Below are 16707 nucleotides of genomic sequence, written 5' to 3'. Positions count from 1 at the left end.
TCCCTGCTAGGCCTTCACCGCCCTTCATAGTGGGGCAGACAGACCAGGTCCCCAGGAGAGATCACTTGTTTTGGGGCCTGAGCTTCATACTGCTGGGAGTACAGGGCTTTTAAAGGAAAGAATACAAAACTACAAATACAAATTAAGCTGGGAGCCTTGGAAGAGTCTGAAATTTATGCTTCATTAGCCTCAAAGTAACTCCATCTGTGGTTGCCATGACTTCTAGTAAGTGACATCACCTTTCAGTACCCACCCTATAGAACCGTGAGCATTACGTGAGATAACTGTGCAAAGTGTGTATGACTGGTCCATCTCTGGATGAGCTCTGACAGATCGCAGCAATGGCTATCATGAACTGGGCTCCCCTGGGGTGGGAGGTGGGAGTGTGGGAAGTAGGAAGAAGAACTTCTGTTCTCCCTGAGCTCAGGGGCCCTGGGTATATGAAGCACAGTTGAGGACAGAAAGATGATGGTGGTATGTGTGACCCACCCGCTTCTCCTGTCCCCACCGCAGAGCCAGCTTGGCACCAAGAGGGGGCTCTGCAGATGGCTCTGAACTATAACTTAATCCCCAGGCCGCCACAGTTAACAGTCCGCACATGCCACCCCTCCCCACCAGCACCAAGAGAATTAGGCTATTGGACAGAGGCCCAGAGTAGGGACGGGGTAGGTGCGAGGACAGACACATCCATTGAACCCCAGATCCCTGAGCACCCTGTCCAAGGGTGGCTCACCCCAGAGGGTCCTTATTTCGGGGATTCGCAGGGCCTGGGAAATGCTCGCCAGGCGGCACCAAGTCCTGGGCGGGGCAGACGCGCCGGGACCCGCAGCGCGCTCAGGCTGGGGTTTGGGGAAGTGGAGCCCCCAACGACGCCCCCGCCTGCTGGGCGGGGAGACACTCACCGCTGCCTCTGGCCTCCGGTTCTCTCGCACCACAGACCTCTCTGCTCGTTGGCAGAGTCGCCGTCAGCCCGCTTTCCCACGGGGGCGGGAGCCTGTGCTTCCGCCCCGGCCTCTGCCCGAGCCTCATCAAGCGGCCAGGCGCGCTCACCTCCCAGCCCACGTCGTCCCACCATTCTGCATGCTTCCCCGGCGCCTGGGCTTTGCCCGCGCAGTGCCAGGCGTGGCAGGAGGGACTGGGCACCATCCCACTCACATTCCGTTAAGACTCTTCTCCACAAACGAGAAAGCAAAGCCAGAGGTAGGCTTGCACGCTGAAGGGCATGACTTTGACTCCAAGTCCAGCGCTGCTTTCCTTTGCCACCGCCTCCAGATGACAACGACCAACCTTCTTGGGGAAAGCGAGCTCTGTGATAAGAAAAGTATCCTTTTCAGCCTTATTTGTTAGCACCCATTGCACACGGGGTACTGAATGCAGGGCTCCAGCGGAGACTTCTGCCCCCTGGAAGCTCGCAGCATAAGAGGAGGTGGGTGATAGGGAGCATGGATGTAAAGGCCCTGAGAGAGGGGTGGACTGAGCTGGAGAAATTCAGTCTGGCTTCCCGCCCCACTTCTCCCCATATCTCCTCACAAACCACAAGCCTAACTGGTACTAATTTAAACCAACATTAGCTAACCCTTTCCCTCTCTGTCCCTGGGGAGTTTCCTTGGCTGGATTCCCCAGCAGAGCTCCCACTCTAAATCTCTGTTACTAGTCCCTCCAGCCCTGCTCTGGCAGCTCAGGACCTGAGGCAGGTACAGGCAGACAAAAGGATCTTAGACCTTACCAGTGGAAAAAAGAACAGGGTTCTGAGGGGTGCAGTCCACAGGGAGGACAGAAAAGGGTAGCTAAGGGAGGAAGTGGGCGTGGGGAGGGCAAGGGTTCTGGGAGCTAGGAGTAGGCTGGGAAGAGAATTGGGTCAGGGTCTCCGTTGGGAGGCAAGTCAGCAGTGATGCCAAGACTGGAGCTGGGGTGTGTAGCCTCCCTCAGACCTCATAATCTTGGTCCTCTGGCTCTGAAACAGCAGATGGGGGTGTCAGCTGTCAGGGGGTGAGTGGAGCAAAGGTTAGTGGGAAAATGATTGGGGTATGGGGGATGGACATGAGAGCCACGGGATGAGGTGGGTGGGGATGCGGCTTGTGGATGTATAACATCTCAAATTGTAGGGACATTATCTCAGCATTGCATTGCCCGGTCCCTGTTTCCCAAAGATATGGGAGTGATAAGTGGGGAAATAGACACAGTGCTAGTGCTACCTCCTGCACCCGATGCCTCCCACAGAATGAAGACCAGCAGAACACCTTGGGGTCTTCTTAGCTGTTTGTCCCCTTCTGAATAACAGGGTGGAGAATGATGATTTTAGTCAAAACAGACCTAGGCTCCAACTCCAGCCCAGCTGCTTGGTACTAACTTGACCCTGGGCAAGTATTTAAGGAACCCAAGCCTCACTCTTCTCATCAGGAAAACAGAATAATTATGCCTATAGAATACAACGCGAAAAGAGCTCCTTGTGCATGAGGCATATGTCCAAAGTACTCAGCACTGTGCCTGGTGCAAAACTGGCTTCCAACATGTTTACCACCTATGTCATGGACACACATTGGGCATGGCCCCCACTTCGCCCTCAATTCCCAGGTGTCTAGAGGTTCTGTTTAGCCACAGAATAAAAGACTCTAAGGGTGAGTAGGAATGTATTCAAGCCACTTCCATTGAATTATCTGTTCCATGAAGACTTTTCCTGTCCCACTGGGTCTCTAGCTAATCATCTTAGCTTTCCTGGGCTTCCCCCATACCCAGCCAGGTATATGCATCTCCCCTTCAGAAAGCCTTTGAAGTCTGGGGCTTTCTGATGTGAGTGGAGGGAGTTGTGCATCAGCCTAGGATCCTGCTGGCTCTGTGGTCAGTGGCTAACAGGGCACAGGGCTTGGGGAGTTTGGAGTTACAAGCCCCCCACCCTGCTTGTTACCTCAGGTACAGGCTCTGGAGCCAGACTGCTGTTAACTAACTGCATCACCCTGGGCAAGTCGCCCAGCCTCTCTGAGCCTCAGACACCTCAGCGGTAAAAAGGAGCCAATAGAAACACCTACCCTGTAAATTTGTAGAAAGACAGAAAGAGTGAAAGAGATGATGCTGTGTTTCCCATCTTACCTAATAACAGTTCAGGGAAGGGCAGAGATTTTGGGGTCCCACTGCAGGCCCACTGAGTCTTAGTCCTGAAGGTCTTACTGCACTTTTAAGCTTAAGTAGAAGTACATTCTATTAAGTTTACTTCTGTTTCAGAAAGATAAATGCTACGAACTTACAAAGAACCTCAAAGTTTATCTAAATTTCTTTCATGCTTATTTAGTTTTATGAATTTTGAATGATTTTTATATATTTTTATAATTTTATTATATTTACATTCATTTTCACAGTTTCAATAAGTTATAACTGACATATGACAACTGCAAATATTTAAAGCGTGCATTTCTATAAGCTTTGACATATATATACACCTATCATTACAATCAAGACAATTAGTATACTTATCAGCCCCCAAACTTTCCTTGTGCCCCTTTGTAATTCCTCCCTCCCCTCTCTCCTCCCAACCACTAATCTGCTTTCTGCTACTAATCTGCTTGTCTGCAGATATTAGTTTGCATTTTCTAGAATTTTTATAAATGGGATCATACAGTATAGACTATCTTTTGTCTGGCTTCTTTAAATCAGTATCATTATTTTGAGATTCATCACTATTGCATATATCAATAGTTAAGTACTGTCAAGTATTATTCTAATGTATGGATATACCACAATTTGTTTATCTGATCACCCACCGATGGGCTTTGGGATCGTTTTGAATTTTGAGAAATTTAATGTTTTTTTGAAGATAGCAAATGTTGACTAAAACAAAAAAAGTTTTTAATTTAAATTGCATTATTAAAGAGTTCACAAAATGAAATAAGTATAAAAGGAATTTAAATAATTAAACTATCAAAGGATGGTTTTGTACATATCTATCATTTATCCTTTTGAAGTTATTAAACTTTAAGAGCACTTAAAAAGTACACTTTGACTTTTGGGACTCCCTTTATTTGTAATAAGTATCCCAGGAGATTATTATGGTCAAACAATCTTGGGAGACACCGAGCTAACAGTACACATCTCAGCGTAGTCAGTGCCCAGCAGGCAGTAAGCACTCCCTAAGCTCTTCCTACTCCCACAGTAAGCCCTCCCCTATGTTCTCAGTTCTGATTCTTTTCCTAGCCCTCGACACATATACACATGCACATATAGAGGCTTATCCAAGCCTCAGGTTCAGTTGGGTCATCAAATGCCAGCTCTACTTCAGCACCAATGACTTTCAGTGGAGAGAAATGGGGAGGTGGAAGGTGGGGCACGGGGTGGCTGGCTGGGCTGTGGGAATCTCTGAGAGACTTGTGGGGTGAGAGGACAGGGCATCCTCCTGGTGGTCTCTTTGTTTGTTTCCCAGGCCAGGCTGAGCCTTCACCTCCTGACCCTGTGGGAAGCACAGGTCTGGCTCCACCCAGGAGGAGCTGGGGAAGACAGTCTGGCCATGGTAGCTGAAGGGAGCATGAGATTCAGAGTCAGACAGGCCTGGCCCCTACCAACTGTACCATCTTGGACCAGTCACTCTCTCCAGGGGAGAGACCAGTCCTGCTCAGATACCACAGCTCCTGAAAGGATCTGGCATACACGAAGTATATAGAAGGCCCAACAACATGAATTGTATTCATAAGGAGTCAAGAGCACTAAGAAGGCATTCTCTTGCTAATGTCAAGACATCAGCATGCCACAACAGGTGTACTGAGCATTTATTGAGCACCTACTATGTATCCCACCATGTGCTCAGGAGAGTAAAGTGAAAGAACTTGAAACCACAGAAAGTTGGTGACCTGAGGAGTTTACGTCCTTTTGGTGGCCAATGGATCAAGAAGTACTTCCCCTGTGTCCTTCAGTCCAGGGACTGGGTTAAATGTGTGCATTTAACAAATACGTACTGAAATATAAAGATGTCAAATTATAATGTACACCTGAAAATTATATAATTGTATTAACCAATGTTACCCCCAATAAACTTAAAAAAAAAAAAATATGTACTGAGTACTTGTATCAAGAACTGTGCTAAGCACAGGGGGCTTAGTGTTGAACTAAACAGACAGGGAATCTGGCACATAGCCCAGTGCTGGGGGAGAGGAACAGACCAAAAAATAAACCCACAGCACCAGACAAAACAAGTTAATTTCCAGCTGTGGAAGTGCTATGGAGTAAATGAGCATGGTAATGTGATGGAATGCAGGAGGTCACTGTAGCTGGGCTGGTGGGAAAAGGCCTCGCTGTGCAGGGGGGTAGTCGAGGACCATGTCGGGACATGGCAGTACCCAGTCTGGGTTCCATAGTCAGAATGACTGACAGTCCACCACAGCTTGCTAGGTATTCCATTGTAGCCAAGCTGCTTCACCCTTCTGAGCCTCAGTTTCCTCATCTGTAAAATGGGAATAAATATCTAATCTACTTCATAGGATTGAAGGGAGGGCTAATTAGGTAATACAAGCACATTATGGTAAGCACTTATTAAATGATAGATTATTTCCATCTCATCCAGCCTGGGCCAGGTACCCACAATCCATGGCTTAGTCCCTGTGGAGAAAGACAGTGTGGCGGGCCCAATCCAAACGCATGCCAGTCTATGCTTCCAAACTGATTCATCCAATACACAGCAGGAGGATCAACCTCATTTGTATTTATGGGAACAATAAGTTAAGAAGTGGCTAGAACTGTGGCACACATTAGAGGACAGACCTGCCTAAAGGAAGCAGCTTCTATTCAGCTTTAGGGAACGTTCGCCATGTTGAAATGAGGACCCAGATCCTTCCATTTCTCAAATGGGGAAAAAAAACTATTTCATACAAAATCTGAAGAATTTTCAGTGTTGGCAACTTAAATAATAACTCTTCAAAGTATTGTCGGGGACAGACAAAATACTGTATCAGCCAAAGCTGGCCGCAGGCATGGTTTGCAACCTCCATTTACTGTGCCAGGCCCTTTACTGAGCACTCTGAAGAATACAGAGTGAGTGGAGCAGTAGGCTTGCTGGTGGAAAACTCCTAGGGGCTCCAGGACCTCAGTCTGTCAACAAGAACGCCTGGGATCAGAGCCTGAATGCGGAGACGAGAAGCGACAGGGAGACCAGGTCAGGAAGGCTTCATGCAAGAGGAGACCCTTGAGCTGGATTGTGTGAATAAAGAGGAGTCAAAACCATTCTGGGCAGAGGAAGAACAGCTTTGAATTTTGGGGAAAGGATAGGTGTTTCCAGGAGGCTGCATTTGGGGTATATGGGAATTGTGGGGCAGAGCCGTGGTCTCTGTCTTCGGAAGATGTCACAGAGAACCACCTGTGCCCAGCAGAGGCACCTAGCAGGTACCTCTCAGCTCTGGGTGTCAGCCACCAAGACCAGCAGGGTGGGGTAACATAATAGGCAGACAAGTGCTGAAGGTGGAAGCCAGAAGCCTGTGCTTAGACTGACCGTATCATTTCTGGGATTGCATTCATTCATTTAAGCTGAAGACGACAGCAAGCAATGGTCAGTTATGAACCAGGAGATGGGGCTTCAGAGAGGAACAAGTTAGGAATTGTCCCTCTCTCTAGGGAGCTCACAGTCTGATGGCAGCCACTGAAGAGAGTTTGAACAACTGCTCTACGATGCTTTACTTAAAAGAGGGCTCTGCCAAATTGCTGAGGAGCTAATGATACATTTGTAAAGAGAAGCTATGTCTTGATAGGTGAGTAGTTTCCCAGGGGGATAAAGTGGAAACACCAGGAGGCTGCATGCAAAAGATGGAGCATGTGAAGTGCACAGACATGCTGGGAACCTGCTTCAGAAATATGGAGTTCATTCAATCACTTGACAAATACTTGAGTTTCTGTGTGCAAGGAGCTGTGCTAGGCACTGGAGGGCATGGTAAAGCAGATGCCCTCCACCCTCACAAAGCTTACGCTGTTTAATTCCTCTGTACTTTAATTTCCCCATCTCTGAAATGCCTTATATACCTCTCAGAGCTTCAGTTAGGGGTGAATAGGATTGCACAGGCTAAGGTATTTGTAAAGCTAGCCAGAGTCACACTGGCATATAGGAAATGCTCATTAAATATGTGCAGAACTGAAATGACTTTCTGCATTGACTCCCTGAGAATCTAGCTCTTGGAGTTAACCTGCCATAGATTCACTAGGTAAGCAGATTTATTCAATGAATGAATACACAAATGGCCAAATGCTATATGTACTACATGCTTTACACACTTACTATTTACAGCATGCCTATCAAATAGATGCTATTTTTTATCTCCATTTCACAGTGGAGGAAGCAGAAGCTTCAAGATGGTGAGAGACTGGTCTAATATGCCCAGGTAGTGATAGAGAAGGCTCCAGATTCTGCCCCTGGCAGCCTGATCTCAGAGCCCCAGCACTTAACCGTGCCATACAACATTGCTCATGTCAAGAGAGGATCTGAACAGCCTGACGGAAAGCATTCGAGAACTTTGAGGGACTTTGTCCCCCATCCTCCAGCCAGCTGGGATGACCCTCAAAGGTTATCTCTCAGGTCAGCGAATCTATCGGTCAGTCTGTCTGGGGTAGGGGAAATGAGAAGATGTCATTCCCTTCCTGTGAAGAGGGCACTTCTGGTCCTTCTTGAAGAAAACAGATCCTGTTTGAACAAATGCCCTTAAAAAAACGCAAAGTTAGTTTCTGTCCTGAGGAGGTGACAGAGGCTTGGGTTCTTCCAGGGTGCCGGAGCTGGAGAAAGTTGTGATGGATGGGCTTTGACAGAGTCGCTCTTGCTGATCAGAGTAATTCCAGGCCACCACACGGCTCTGGGCCAATACACATCAGAAATGAGTTCTGTCTGCAGCTCCTGGATCCTGGGAAAGGCAAAACAGTTATGTGAGAGCTTTGTAAAGTCTTAGTACAAGGCACATGTTCACCCTCTCATCTATGGAGAAGCTAAAGGGCTAAAAGCATGGGTTTTGTAAACAAGTTGTCCTGTCCTTCACATACTGGCTGTTTCCACTTGCAAATATGTGGTCTTGAGCAAGTCTCCTATTTCCCTCCGAGTCTCTGTTTTCTCATCTCTAAACTGGGGATGATGATAAAATCAATACAGTGATCAGCAGAGCATCTATTGAATTAGGTGCTCAAGAAATATCAACCATTGTTAGGAACATTCATTTTAAGTGAAACATTTACTGAGCATCTATGAAATGCCACACAGCACAAGGGAGACAGGATGAATAAAGCTTTATCCTTAATTTCAAGAAGCTTCTGGACCAGTATGGGAAGTAGATATATCAGTTTTTTTGTTCCTTCCCCAATCTTGGTGGATAAGACTGCTCTGTGCTTCTAGGACACATGGAGATTAGAGAGATCTGGATTTGGGGGAGGTTAACTCCTGTACTTCAATCTAGCTATACGTACCTCCCCTGTATTGTCATTTGTGGTTCCCATATCCTTGCCAAGGGCTCCCAGAGCTCTCACCACAATCTAGCATTGTCTTTTTTATTTATATATTTATAATCTGAGTGAGGGCGCCTTCTGTCTTCAGGGAGGAGTCCGAAGCAGAAGGCTGGGACCCCAGGCTGGGAAAGTTAAATGACAACTACAATAATATCCAAATGCATAAGCTTTACAAATATACCAGTTTTCAAACTTGCAAATAATTTTAGTATTTGTTTCATTTAATCTGCATGGAAGGAGGTATCTCCAGTCATGTTTTACAATGAGGAAACTGACCACAGAGAGGTGATTTCCAAACCACAACTAGAACCCCAGCCCATCCAGGTTCTCAAAGTTATCAGATAAGAATCACTGGGGTGTTTGTTAAATGTAGATTACCAAGCTCTCTCTCAAAATTCTAATTCTGAAGGTCTAGATTGGGACTCAAGAATCAATAGTTTAACAAATGCCCCTGGTCATACTTATCTTCAGGCAAGTCTGGACAGAGTCCCATTCATTGATTTTTGTCACTTAGCTAAGATTCTTTGGGTACCAACTATGAGCCATAATGTAGGGAGAGCATGCTGAACAAGACAGTTTTCACCCTTAAGGAACTAACATTAGGCTGGCTAAACAAATTGTCCAGATCCCACAACCAACACAGGTCTGCAACACAGGTCTCTCCTAGGTGTGGTCCCTTCCTGCTGGTGAGACTGGCTTCCACCCAGACACAGGGTTGGAGCCTGCTGGGCCTCTTTCCACGTGATCAAGGCTGAGCTTTTGGTTCTTGGAGGCTTGAGGTATCCTGTGAAAGAAGCTAAGGTGTGTGGGGCACATAATTTTCAGTACATGCTAGCCAGCTGCTAATGTGCTTGTTAGCTAGGAAAGAACATGGATGGCTGGGAAGGAGCCCTCCTACGTGGAGGAAAATAGTTTGGGCCTGGGCTTTATATTTCATTAAAGGTAATTCCTGACCTGACTTTGCACTAATAGGATGGTGAGGAAAGCAGGGCCCAGAGACCTGGAAGTAAGAGGTCCTGAGCTGAAACTCAGGTCTCTTGGGGGAAATGCCAGGGCAGGCAGGGACTACAGGACGTGGACATCACCAGCAACGCCTTTTTCCTGAAATCACTGGGGCGATGTGTGCCTGTGAAGAGAAGAGCCTGATGCTATCACAGGCGCTCTACGCGTGGGGGCCAGGATCATCTGTCAGCTATGCTCCTAGTTCCAGCTTCAGCTGAAAACGTTTTCCGAAGAAATCCATCCTTCATCCTGGTGGCTCCCGCGCTCTGTCTTCCCCGGGAGAGCACTTCAATATTTGAAGCAGAATCTCGTGGGTCGCTGTCTGGAACTCAGGTTCTTTGTTTCAGAAACTCGGGAGTACCCAGTAGTTTCCCAGAGGCTGGCCCTCCTGTAGCCTGGGCAGAAACATCACAGACCAGTGTGAGGCAGTGTTCTGCCTGGGAGCCCCAGGGGTCCACTGCCATTCCCTGCCTGCTCCTTGTTGAGCCAGATATCCATTTGGAGCCTAAAGAGCCAGGAAAGGGCAGGCATCCTAGGTGAAGCGGCATAAGGGAGACTAAATTCTGACCTGGGAGTTTATGGGCGACAAGCCTGCTCTATCTCTGAAACATGGCCTGTAGGGCCTAGAGCGCCAGGGTGCCCAGACCCGGCAAACTAGATGGTTCCTGGACCTTAAGGCTCCTCTGGAAGCTTTGTAGGTCTCTTCCCTACTAGGTTCAGGTCTCACCTGCCCCCAGCAGGGAGTCTCTCTGGGGGCAACCCCCCTCCCAGGGTGGGGGGCGTGTATATGATCTTAAAACTTCCCCCTGGAAGGCAGGGCGGGGCGGGGCGGCTACAAAGGCCCAGGATATAAGGGTGGAGGCGCCGTTTCCAGGCCTGGCCAGCCCACCATGCACGCCCACCGGCTGCCGATCCTCCTCCTGCACGCCTGGTGGGCCCTGCTACAGGCGGGAGCCGCAACGGTGGCCCCTGTGCCCATACGTACGCGGGGGCAGGCCTCCTCGCCGTCCCCTCTCGCGTTTATGCTGAGCCTCTACCGCGACCCGCCCCGAGCAGACATCATCCGCAGCCTACAGGCACAAGGTAGGCTGCCCTGCCTCGCCCCGCCCCGCCCCACGGAGCACCCAGGGGCGCCTCGGGTCGGGTCCCACCTCCGGAATCCGGGAGGGCGCTAAAGCTAGCCGAGGACGGCGGCTCTGCTGGGGACGCCGCGGTTAAGGAGGTACCCGCGCGCTCGGAGTGAGCGTCGAGGTCTGAGTCTAGGGGTGTCTCGACGTCTGCATTGGCTCAGGCGCAAGGTTGGTGGGTGGCGTGCATTGTGCAGCTTGGGGTGTGTCGCGGACAGAGACTTCTGGGTTCCGGGTCTTGGTTTAAAGTGGGTAGAGCGCGGTAGCGTAAGTGGGATTGCGCCACTTCTTACCGGTGCAGTTTTCTTAAATTACGTAATCTCTGGCGCCTCAATTTGTGCATCCGTAGAATAGGGAAAATGATATCTTCGTTATAAATCTGTGGGAAGGGTTAAGTAGCCAGGCACAAAAAAACGCTTGGCATGAAACCAGGCACAGCGCTGCTTCACCTTGGATGCCTGCCTTTTGGCCCTTTAGTCTCCAAACGGATATCTCGCTCAAAATGGTCGTTAGTATTGCTACAATTATTTTGTCTCGTCGAATTTTTTTCTTTTCGTGAGTGAGGGTGAATGGGTCCCCGGGTCTGGCTTTGGGAGTGTCCCAGGCTCATAGAGGGCTTCAAAACGGGATACGTAACATCAGAGATTAGGGTTCAGATATCTGAGTTAGAGATGGGGCACCCCAAGTTCGAGAATTGAGGTAGGCTTGGGTCCTCAAGGCCAGGCTGGGGAGGTGTCAGTGTCCCGAGTGACACGGGTTCAGGGCCTGGATTTGGAACGGGCGAGGTGGGGTCAGTGACCGTGGTGACCTGGGAGTTTCGCCCTTGAGGACTGGGCAACGCGTTCTGGGCACCTGGCGCTGCGGGCATTAAGTGTTGAGCAGAGGGAGCCCTTTCCGCAGGGTCCCCTTACCGCGCGCAATCCACATCCTGGCGCCTAGAGTGTGCGGGGATCCTCGCCTCCCCGCGCCTCCCGCCGCCCGCCGGGGCTAGACGGCCCTCCGCGGGGCTGGGGCGCAATCCACATCCGATAATCAGATCTGACTGGCCACCCGCCGGCCCCTGTGGTCGGGGGTGGGGGCTCCTAGGTCCTTGGCCTGCCCAGTCCGGGGTCAGAGGGCTGGTGACCCTCTCTCTGGAAGGGTCATACAAGGACCAGCCAGACTAGAGACACCCGGGGAGCCGGGCAATTTGAAACTACTGGAGTGCTCGTCTCCTCCGCCAGAAAGCTGCGGGGGGTGGGGGGGGCGGCTGGGCAAAGCAGGATGCACTTTTCCAGTTCCAGTTCCTCTTCCCGTAGAGTTCCAGAAGGTTCGCGGTGATTCGGCAGCCTAGAAGTCAGGAAAACTGGGTTTAGGTCCTTCGAGCTCTGCTTCCCAATTCCCCATGTGTCTCTGGCACTGCAGTTCTTTTCTCTCGTTTCCTCTTTTGTCAAATAGGGAACTGGCTTTCTTTCTGCCTCATTTGTTCGTGTATGGTAAAATATACATAACAAAATTGACCATGTAACCCATTTTTAGGAGCCCAGTGGCATTAAGTACATTCACCGAGTTGCGACTTGGCTTCGTTTTTTTAAAAAAGCAGCTAGAAGAGCCTGCCTGGAGGGAGACTGAGAAAGGTTGTCCTAAACCTGCTCTTTTTCTCCTGGGTTTATTTGTAAGCCACCCAGGATGGCGTGAAATGGGTGTTGGAGTCTAACCAAATTGGCTTTGTATCTGCGTCTGTCGCTGTTTAACTGCCTTCACCGTGGACCTTCAGTTTCCTCATCTGCAAAATGGTGATAAAGGTGGGGAGGCTTTGAGGAGACAGTGCTTATAGAACACTTGGCCTGAGGGCAGCAGTTAATGGTGATCACCCTTGTAATTTATGCTCATGTAGAGTGGGCACTTGATGTCATGCCTACTCTTTCCTCCAGAGCCCCAAACCCCAACTAGGTTTCAGTACCCTGTTTGAAGTGAAGAAAACCCAAGGGCACAAGCCTAACCGTTTCCTTTAGAATTCAAGGTAGGTGGAGATATCCCTGGGGCCTGCATGGTCAAGTCTGTGCAGCCAAGTGCGTGGATGGGTTTCAGGGTGTCTGTGAATCCCTTTATCATACCCACCCCAAAATCATATTTATTGCATAAGTAGGAGATCGTGTTTTTTTCTGGCGAGAGCATTTTTAGCTTTTATCAGGCATTGATGATCCCTAAAAGATTAGACATCTCTATTCTATGATGAACCATGAACCGGAGTCAGATCTAAGAGAACCACCCAATTAGCACTGTGTCCCAGAGAGCCCTTGGCTGGGAGTCGGGTTGTGGAGTCCCAGACTCTTTCAGCAGGAAGGAGTAATCTCCCTGTCCTCCCTCCATATACTCTGTCCATCCTAGTAACAGATGACTTTGTTACCCTGCCCAAGACCCTCTCTGCCTGGGCACCTTCATTTCTAACTGGACCTGAGCAATAAGGAGGTGGTTGATGACCACCAGCAATTACTGCACTTTGGTAGTTGTGCTGGGTAAGGCACTTCACATGCATTATCTCAGTAAATCACAATGCCCTGTGATTGGATACTGTCACTACCTCCCTTTGACAAAGAGGGAAAAGGAGGACCAAAGAAGGTCTCAGATAGTAACCTGCTCAATGTTAAACAGCAAGTGGCAGAATTTGAACTATCACAGGAGACAAGAGGACCTGTGTGCATATCTAGTGAACTGGAATGCCTTCCTGTAAAAGGCCATTTGTGGATACTTGAGATAATATGTTAACTCCTGGTGCATGTGGCCAGGAGTTGCTACATGTCCCACCTAATCCTCAGGTGGCCAGGTGGTGCTGAAATGGGCAATGTCAGCCTCCTCTCCACACCTCTGGGGAGAGTTGCTAGTCAAGGGCCGGTTATTGCCCCCTGCAGGTGCTAATGAGGAGGGAAGTGGAAATTAAGTGAAAAGGAGAAGCTAGAGATGGGCTGGGAGAAGCTGCCAGAGACTGAGGCTGGAAACTGCCTCTTCTAATGCAGGCTAGATTTCCCAGAGAAATTCACTTATTGTCTGACCAAACATGCTCTGTGAGACAGACAAACTGTTATGTGGTCTGTTCAGAATGGACCTAAATCGGAGTTCATCTCTACCTCTGGGATCTAGGCACGAAAGTGTGGCTGTTTTTATTTCTGAGTAACCCCTGACTTTCATTTAGCAATAAACCTTCATAGCTCCTGATTTCCCTGGAGCCCTCTGATAATGCAGAATTACGTAGGGCTTTATTACTCTTCTCATTGCAAAGAATAAGAAACTAGGCTGGAAAAAAAGTTCAAGATCACTTTTAGGTGACCTGAAGGTCCACAAATCCATGCCTTTTTCAAACATCAGACTGAATTAGTCCAGGACTAAGATAAATGGAATGTGCTTTCCATTCCTTTTCATCCACTTTGGGCTTAGTTGTCTTGGGTGGGTGGAACAGAACTGGGTGTGGTTGTGTATGTGTGTGTGTGCGCTTGCTTGCTTGCTTGCTTGCCTGCTTGCTTGCCTGCTTGCTTGCCTGCCTGCTTGCCTGCTTGCTTGCCTGCTTGCTTGCCTGCTTGCTTGCCTGCTTGCTTGCTTGCTTGCTTGCCTGCTTGCTTGCTTGCTTGCTGTGTCTGCAATGTGTGTGTGAATGACCTGGGGCAGGAGGGGGCGAGTACCCTACAGACAGAGAGGAGTAACCACTGGGTGGAGAAGTGCTAGGCCAGTGCAAAGTCAAACTTAGAATGCCTTTAGAAGCCTATTTGTAAGGTTGCCAAACCACCTGAAGTTTTTGCCTAGATCTTGAGGAACTGACCAAGGAGAGGGTGACCAGTCTTTAGCTTCTATTGCCTGTGCCTCCCTGAGAGCTCTGAGCCTTTCCATGATACCTGGACCAGCTTCATTGTGCCTGTGAAACAGGTCACCTGTTCCGAGAGAAAACGGAGCCTGGGAAGGTGACTTGCTCCAGAGTCAGAGGGTGAGTGGAAGCCCAGGGTTTAGGTTAGAAAGCTTAGAGTTTGCCCTTACGCTGTGTGTGTTTATGTGCATGCATGTGTGTGTGTGTAGAGGGGAAGGCAGTCGAACTTTTCCAGTTTTACCACTTGTTCTCTGGCTGCAGAGTTTCTTGAGGAGGAGTGGCAAAACAGTGATTTGGAGTTTAGGCTTTTCAGTTTCGCAAATCCAGGTTTGTTCTTGGCTCTGCCACCTTCTAAGAATGGCACCTTGGGCAGGTAATTTAACCTCTCTGAGCCTTAGTTTTCCTCATCTCTAACATAGACTCAATAACATTCCCAACTCATAGGGTTGGGGGCAGGATTAAGAGAGATGATTCGTACAAGATGAAAGCTCAGACATGAGCTATGGTTGTTGTTACACCAACTGAGGCCATAGGAGGCCCATGCTAACCCTGCTTCCTTCCTTTTTTTTCCCCACCCAGATGTGGAGGTGGATGGGCAGAACTGGACCTTTGCTTTCGACTTCTCCTTCCTGAGCCAAGAAGAGGATCTGGAGTGGGCTGAGCTCCGGCTGCAGCTGTCCAGCCCTGTGGACCTTTCCCCTGACGTCCCACTCTCCATTGAAATTTTCCACCAGCCAAAGCTGGAGACGGAGCAGGACCCAGCCAACTGCCTGGAACGTCTTCAGATGGAACTGTTCACTATCACTCTGTCCCAGGTTACCTTTTCCTCGGGGAGCATGGTCCTGGAGGTGACCAGGCCACTCTCCAAGTGGCTGAAACACCCTGGAGAGCTAGAGGAGCAAATGTCTAGTTTGGCTAGAGAGTGTTGGCAGCGGCCTCCCACAGCACCTGTCATCAATGTGCTCCTCCTGCTCTACTCTAACCTCTCCCCTGAGCAGAGGCTGCTGGGCGGCCCCACCTTGCTGTGGGAAGCTGAAAGCTCCTGGCGGGCGCAGGAGGGACAGCTCTCCCGGGAGAGGGGCAGGAGGCACCCTCGACATCACTTGCCAGATAGAAGCCAGCTGTGTCGGAAGGTCAAGTTCCAGGTGGACTTCAATGTGATTGGATGGGGCGCCTGGATCATCTACCCCAAGCAGTACAATGCCTATCGCTGTGAGGGAGAGTGCCCTAACCCTGTGGGGGAAGAGTTCCATCCAACCAACCACGCATATATCCAGGTTTGATGCAAAGGCTTGGGGGGAGGGCAGGCAGTATTCTATGGGGGAGAAGTGGCCATATTGCCAGATCAAGGGCACAGGACTCCAGCTTTGCTATTAAATTACTGCGTCCATTCATACATAATTATTCAAACACCTACAGTGTGCCAGGTCATGTGCTACGTCCTAAGGATATAGAGATGACTGATGATAGCATCCTCAGAAAACAGAAAACAGGCATTTTTATGTGATATTATCACTACTAGAAGTCTGTGATTCACTGATGAAAAGGGGCCATATGTATGGGTCCAGGGTTGATATAATACTGTTGCAGCCACTGTACTTTTGCTGCCTAAAACAGGAATTGGACATCATTCTGCAGGAGTTAGATAAAGCCTGAGGCTACTACACGGTGCCACAAATCAGCCTAAGGTGGTGGAGGGAGAGGAATGGAAGGAGAATGAGATGGACAAAGTAGAGAATAGAGGCTAATACAATGGTCATGATGTTATAGGTAGCCCTGCCCTGCTCTCAAAGGTCATATGGGACCAACATGTTTTTATAGACTCCTAGAAGCCTACAATGAGAATCCTTTGGATCTGTAGTACATCCTCCATGCCAAGCCTCAAGCGAGGTTCAGAGGCTCTGGGGAGCATGAACTCTGAGCTCATGCAAGGGAGCACCCTAGAGGACCCTAGAGGACATGCCTGGGCAAAGGCCCTCCTGAGCCTTTCCCACTTCACTCTACCAACCCACCTGCAGCATGATCAGAGGGAACCAGTTGCCAAATCTGATGCTCTGATCTGAAAAGATGTCGCTGGACCACAGAGAAAGGGCCCAGTTCTAGAATGCCAAGGGCTTGTTACCTTTTCTCCCATTGACTCTGTTTGCCCTTCACTGTGCAACGAAGCAAGTCCCACAAGAATTTCCATATGACTCTCATCTGCCTCATATTTCTGGAATATTTTTTTAAACTGGTATTCACTCTAGATTGGAACAATAGAACATATAAGTTAGCTACTGCTCTACCTAGATA

General features: G+C 49.2%; 1 protein-coding gene across 1 annotated transcript in view; it reads left to right on the top strand.

Moving 5' to 3' along the window:
• Nucleotides 1-10307: 10307 nt before the first annotated feature.
• The window catches only part of NODAL (nodal growth differentiation factor), a 17577-nt gene continuing 11177 nt past the window's right edge, over nucleotides 10308-16707 (top strand). Inside the window, exons 1-2 of the mRNA XM_011372174.1 lie at nucleotides 10308-10536; nucleotides 14995-15692. Coding sequence (XP_011370476.1) covers nucleotides 10344-10536; nucleotides 14995-15692 — 891 coding nt within the window. The 5' untranslated portion in view covers nucleotides 10308-10343. The remainder of the gene's footprint in view (nucleotides 10537-14994; nucleotides 15693-16707) is intronic.

The sequence above is a fragment of the Pteropus vampyrus genome, unplaced genomic scaffold, assembly GCF_000151845.1.
Source record: "Pteropus vampyrus isolate Shadow unplaced genomic scaffold, Pvam_2.0 Scaffold202, whole genome shotgun sequence".
NCBI classification, from domain to species: Eukaryota; Metazoa; Chordata; class Mammalia; order Chiroptera; family Pteropodidae; genus Pteropus; species Pteropus vampyrus.
The sequence above is the reverse complement of the archived record's forward strand: the minus strand, read 5'-3'. Positions and strand labels throughout refer to the sequence as shown.